Below are 6,201 nucleotides of genomic sequence, written 5' to 3' on the forward strand. Positions count from 1 at the left end.
AGCGACGGTGAAGGAAGTTGCCACAAATATTGATTTCCAAATAATGTCTCGCAGAACAGATTTGAAAATCGGAATTGTTTGCACTATCATAGCTGATTTGGAAATTTTTAGGATCTGATCCAGTTCAAAATGTCAACTAAATCCAAATCTAAATTTTGCGTGTATCCAAACGTGGCTAAGGGCCCGTTTGGATGCATAGAAGATTTTGATTTGGATTTCTCACACTTGCAGCCCTTTTTGCATTGTAATTTGGATCTTGATCAAATTCTTGGATTTCCAATTACACACTGAGAAAAATTAGATTTCCAAATATGCCGTGCAAATAAGAAATTGGAAATCCACACATCTGGTAGTTTCCTTCACCCTCTTTGCTCCTCAACCTCTCCCCTCCACTAGGAAGTACCCCCTTCCCTCTCTCTCTCTCCCAACATGAGCTGCCGGATCTACTCATTTTGTATTCAAAACTCAATTCCAAATCCAAATACAATATATGAGGTATCCAAACGGGAAAACGGGGCTAATATATTCTTTACTTGAAGGTAGTTCAGATGGAGCGATTCTTCAATAGGGCGCGGCAGCAACCTCACTGTGATACAATGAAGCATGCCCACTATTAAATAGGCCCCCACCTTTCATCGATCCCATACGTTGGATCTACAATGGTCCAATGATCACCCCAATCAAGAAGTCTTGATTAGCTTCTCACTGTTCATATTGACGATCAATAGTGCATTTAATCGGATATTACTACTTTCCTGACTTGTATCTTTTAGGCCATTGAACATCCAAGATTGGAAGGTGTTTCAGATGTGGACAGTACAGAGCAGCCAAAGACTGCCCACTGAAATATTAGTTTTCTTCATGGAATGAGGAGGGGGTGGGGAAAGGGTAAACAACAGAGAAAAAATAAGTAATGTTTTGAGCATAGTTTTCTTTTTCCTTGTTTTTTGCCCTTCCCTCACCCTCTCCAGGTCCTGTCCTCACATCGCCAATCAGTCATGGAAAAAAAAAACATCTTGGCTGCCAAACATGACCTAACTTTTTGCTTTCCATTTTTTTTTTTATTCTTTTCAAACGACAATGAACTCTCTTTATTAGAAGAAAAATAGGAATTTCATAGGGGATTTTGAAGAAAGGCATTTCGCGAAATACTGTTGCATGAGACCAGCCACCTCAAATAAATTAAATGACCAAGACAAAATTGCAGAAAAAAGCAGCGCCTGCGCTCTCTCATGCAACAGTCAGCAGTGGAATGCCTCTGTGAAATTCCCTAGCAAATCCCATAAAAATATCATAGGAAAAGGAATTTATTGCATAATTAGCCCCTCATTTGCCAAGGAATTTATTGCATAATTAGCCCCTCTAAAGAGAAAGTTGAAGGGCATCCTTACATCTACACACATCAAGAATCTCATCCCCTGCACTAGCTAACTACCAAACGCACTGTACTAGGACAAAACATCCAAGATATAACATTAGAAGAGTTACTCACAGCTCAAACCTCACGTCTAAGAATCCCCAATTCAACACTGAAAACGGAGATAATTCATGGTTTCTCAACCTTCATCCTCATTAACAGGCCTAATAACTTACTGATTTTATCTATCCGAGGAAATTCATAATCACCAAATGGAGCACTAGATTGCAGAGCACAAAATCTGCAAAAGCGCGTTCCGGCGGTAGATCCTGCAATTAATGGAAGCCTATTACGTAAAAGGATGCGGGTTTTATGTGACATGAAACTTTAGGTGATTGATTAGTGAAGTTTACCTTGAATTCCTTGTTCTCCTTGTTGACTTGTATGCGGAGACAAACTGAATCATCAAATGGGAAAAAATCAGTAATTCTCAGTTGTACCACTGAACAAAGTATTTTTCTCTTACAAAGTATCAGAGATTCAGAGGTGCTGTTCCTACCTGCAAGCACTGCTGTTCCTATGCAAGAAAGTACTCCTGAGAGGAACGAGTTGAATGGAAATGATCCAACAATTGCCATGTAAACCACCTGCGTGCAACGTAAAAGATACATAGAACAGTTACAACTTGATAATACATAGGTTGATCAAGGGAAGATTAATGGTGGGAGATGGTGCATTAAGTTCTCCTTTTCTTTTTGAAAAAAAGGGCTAAGAAATGATAACACGAGTAAAACCCAACAAAACCCTGGTTGTTTGTTAATGAAGTGTGTCACTCATTCATTGGGAAAACTTTCAGTGAGTGATCAATTTATCCTAAAACATGCTGCTAAAAACATGGTATTCCGCTAGATAAGCTCTCCACTGGTTGTGCAGAATTAACTATCCAGTCAAAGTGGCAATTTGGTTAGTTTCTTTGAAAGTTCAAGGCATCCCAGTCAAGGTGACCCATTATCCCCATTTCTGTTTACAATAATACAATGGTAAGTGAAAGGGTGAGTAGAATGATTACTAAGGTGGAGCAGTGTGGTCTCATTGAAGGTGTTGCTATTAATGGGGTTGGAGTCATAAAACTTCTTCAATTCACCGACGATACACTTATCTTTTGCCAGGTGGATATGAAACATTTTGACAACTTGAAAATGGTGTTAAGATGAGTGGAAAGGGTAACAAGCTTGAAGGTGAATGTTGGGAAGGGTGCTTGAAGGTGAATGTCAGGAAAGGTGTCATGGTTGGATGCAATGCGAATGATTACGACTTAGATTGGCTTCAAAATAGTTGTGTGGGAAGGACTCTTTCCCAATTCCATACCTCAGCTCCCCCTTGGATATGGAATTACACCTATGAATCAATAGAATCCTATCGTGGAAAGAATGAGAAGGAAATTAGCCCGGTGGACGAGAGATTGCCTCTGATCGGGTGGATGAAGCACACTTATCAAGATGGCGCTCTCTAATCTTCCAATCTATTTTATGTATATGTTCAAGATGCCTAAGATGGTAGTGGATAGAATGGGGAACATCCAAAGAAACTTTCTTTGGGAGGAAATGAGAAGAAATGCCTCAGGCACTTGGGTGAGTGGGACAAGGACACGGTGTGAAAATAAAAATAAAAGATAAAAAGGGGTGGGTGCAGGCGGGCAGGTGGGCTGGCGTGTGAGGGTGTGTGGGTGTGTGCATCTGTGCTGCGGGGGCACGCACGTGTGCGCATCTACATCTGTGTGTGTTGGTTGCTTGCTTGCTTGGGATTGGAAGCCTAGTTCTTTGGAAATAGGGCCTCTGTTAGGAAAATAAATATGGAGAGAAATACAAGCCTGTTACATGAAATGCGCCAAACCCAAAGCAAGCCACCCCTGAGAGAAATAAATGAATTCCAAAGATCTTGGGCAAATCCAAAGAGGGTTTTCCTGTACGTTCATCACAGAATATTTCTAGGTCCCAATACACCCAATGCCAGATGGCTGCTAAGAAGCACATCCCTTACTCTCGCACGCTCGCTCGCACACTAGCAGGGATAGGTTTGACTACTCCTGCGCCCTATCGTTTAGTCGTTCCGTTCGGTTCCTCACCCGAGGAACCTCACTCAACTAATATAAGGAATAGCTCATATAGCTCTTTAGCTCAAGAGGTGCTCATTAGGAAGGAGAGGAATGAGATTAGTCGTTCCGTTCACTCACTCCCTAAAGAAGGAAGATCTTAGGAGGAAAATAGTGAGGAGCAAGTATGGGGTGGGAGATTAGGGAAGTGTCTAGAGGTAGATTGAGGTTTAGGGTGGGGGAGAGAAGATGGGATTCATTTTTGGGAGGGTAGGTGAATAAGGAGGGGGAGGGAGGATTGTGGAGATTGGTCTTTTATAGGAATCTTAAAGAGGGATAGATTGGTAAGGTTCTTAATCTTCTATGTTTGCTGGATTTTTTTTTACATCGCAAGATATGGAAGATCGCAACGTTTAGTATCCAGACCCAAGCAGCATTTCAGGATTAAAATTAATAGTCTTCAGAAAAAGGAGTCGTTGCCGAAGCAAGTGTTATGAAGAATCAAAGAAATGGTTATCAAATGGGCTATGGCAAGAAACGAGTTCAAAGTGTACTCATTTCAGGATTTTACTAGAAAGTAGATGGAAAATTTTGAAACGTCGCAAGCCGAAGAGGAAGATTTTGGCAAGATGGCAGGCTTCCCCGGATAACACCATCAAACTCAATTTTGATGGCTTCTTCTTGGGAAAACCCGGACTTGCTAGAGTTGGTGTAGAAGTGGGAGGGAAGATTTTAAACTCCTCAGCTTCTATTGGCAGATCGGACTCGAACGAGGCGGAGATTAGAGTGATGCTCACAGGCTTCAGAACCTACAATAGAGTTCTCAATGGTTTTCTTATCATTGAGGGGGACTGTCAAATGCTATTTCTTGGACTGCGGGTTTTTGTATAATGTCCTGTGAGTCGTGAGGTCAGACCATGGATATTCGAGAATTATACGGATGATCTTATTAATATTTTGCATTTTATTTCATTCACATTTCTAGAAGCGCCAACGATTAGCCGATAAGCTTGCTAAATCTGGAGTTCATACATCCTTTATGAGGGACAACCTCTGCCCTTATTGTAATCATCTTCATTATTGGTGATACTTCTTCAGAGAAAAATTACCAGAGCATAGGTAAAGTGGGGCTAAAAAGACTACAGAAATGCCAGCTTATAACATAGCAGTGTGTCTAGAGAGAGAAGGGGAAGAAGACAGAGGGCAGCTTAATTTAACGGCCAATAGAAGGTGAGTGGTGTTATTTGATCAAACATTCCTATAATAACTAGCTAATGAATGGGATTCATATCTGGATTCTTAAAATAAGCTTGAACAGCACAAGGCTAGATGATGGATGAATGAATACACTGGCTTCCATAAGTCTGTTTCAAGAAATTTTTTAATAATGTGTTTTCTCTTATATGTTCTTTTATTTAATAGCTAAACACTAAAGAAAATATAAGACTTCTCTTATATTAGCAGCTTGAAACCAATCCATTAAGATACAGTTTTTTCTAAAGCCTTGGAAATAGTAGTTGATTGAAATGGCAATGAGCTGTCTGATAGTTCATCTACAATTGGGCTAAAGCTCTTAGCAAGAATCAGAAGTCTGCAAGAAGAAATTTAAATCACCCTGAGTAGTCAGCTTTTTCAGGGAGGTAAATCAAACGAGAGAAATTTCCAGTGAAGGAAACTCCCATTACATGGTTTCTGCGGTAGTTAATGGTCCTTTAAACTATGTACCTGAATATAAATGTAAACAAAGTTTGCAGTTTGATGTGGAAAAAATGGAATACAGATTAGGATCAATATTAATGTTACAAGAATTGAAATTCGCTGCACGATCAAATGCACCCTTTGGAATGCAAGCTGATTGATCTGCAGTATAGAAATTAAAAAAGAGTTCTCTTTCCTCAATTTCATGCACTAATAAAAAAAAATCATACCCATCCATCAAATACTAATTTTCAGTGCCCTAATTTCCCGTTTTCTTAAACGCATATCACATTTGAGCATAAGAACAAACATGTGGTGGTAGTTAGAAGTTAGAATCCACAAAACCCATCAATTGAAAAAGGATGAAAGAATAAAAGACGATCTAACCGACCTTTTTTTTTATAAGAAAAGATGACTCAAAGGATCCTGTCGAAAAGATGGTTGGAAAATAGAGAAAGGAAATCTAATAAAAGAAGGGATGAGGACAGATAGCGCAACACACCTGAATCAGAGCAGTAAGGATCGCAAAAACCACGTACAAATCGATGATCTGCAACAACACAATGCTGGATTCTATTAGATATCCCAAATTTTCAATCGCATGGGAGATCTAGATCTAGAGAGAGAGAGAGGGACCTTGAGATTGGTGGGCGTAGCGGCATAGGCAGAGCGCAGAGATTGGATGAGAGCCTCAGCATCTTTGGAGGTCGATCTCGCCATTTTTCACTTTCCTTATCTCTCTTCCTCCGACTGACCTAACAAGGAAAAGAAAAACCCTCCTTACGATGCGCAAAGAGTCTAGAGAGTAGGAGACTTGAGGGAAGGAGGATATACTATAAGTACTATACACACTCGCGCGAGCATAAGCTTTGATTTGCTGATCGAGCGGCATGTACATGAGGCGCGTGCCAAAACCAACTAGAAAGCTCAAAACCGGGCCTACCCGATCAAGTGATCCTAAGTTCCTAACCCTTTGATCCAAAGGGTCTTTTTTGTAAATTTATTAAGGGCCCCTTTGGATACCTCGGATTTTGTACTGATTTGGAATTGAGTT

The 6,201-nt window shown here is 40.3% G+C and overlaps 1 protein-coding gene across 1 annotated transcript; it reads right to left on the bottom strand.

Moving 5' to 3' along the window:
- Nucleotides 1-1,306: 1,306 nt before the first annotated feature.
- LOC143884189 (dolichyl-diphosphooligosaccharide--protein glycosyltransferase subunit DAD1) lies at nucleotides 1,307-5,969 on the bottom strand. Its single transcript, XM_077387618.1, has 5 exons — nucleotides 5,784-5,969; nucleotides 5,650-5,697; nucleotides 1,917-2,004; nucleotides 1,771-1,814; nucleotides 1,307-1,686 (listed from the first exon to the last, which is right to left on the bottom strand). The coding sequence occupies exons 1-5, from the start codon at nucleotides 5,865-5,867 to the stop codon at nucleotides 1,603-1,605; spliced, it is 348 nt and encodes a 115-aa protein (XP_077243733.1). The 5' UTR covers nucleotides 5,868-5,969; the 3' UTR covers nucleotides 1,307-1,602.
- Between the last annotated feature and the right edge of the window lie 232 nt (nucleotides 5,970-6,201).

This window comes from Tasmannia lanceolata, unplaced genomic scaffold, assembly GCF_043159265.1.
Source record: "Tasmannia lanceolata isolate RefF3 unplaced genomic scaffold, GAP_Taslan_0.1 ptg000008l, whole genome shotgun sequence".
NCBI classification, from domain to species: Eukaryota; Viridiplantae; Streptophyta; class Magnoliopsida; order Canellales; family Winteraceae; genus Tasmannia; species Tasmannia lanceolata.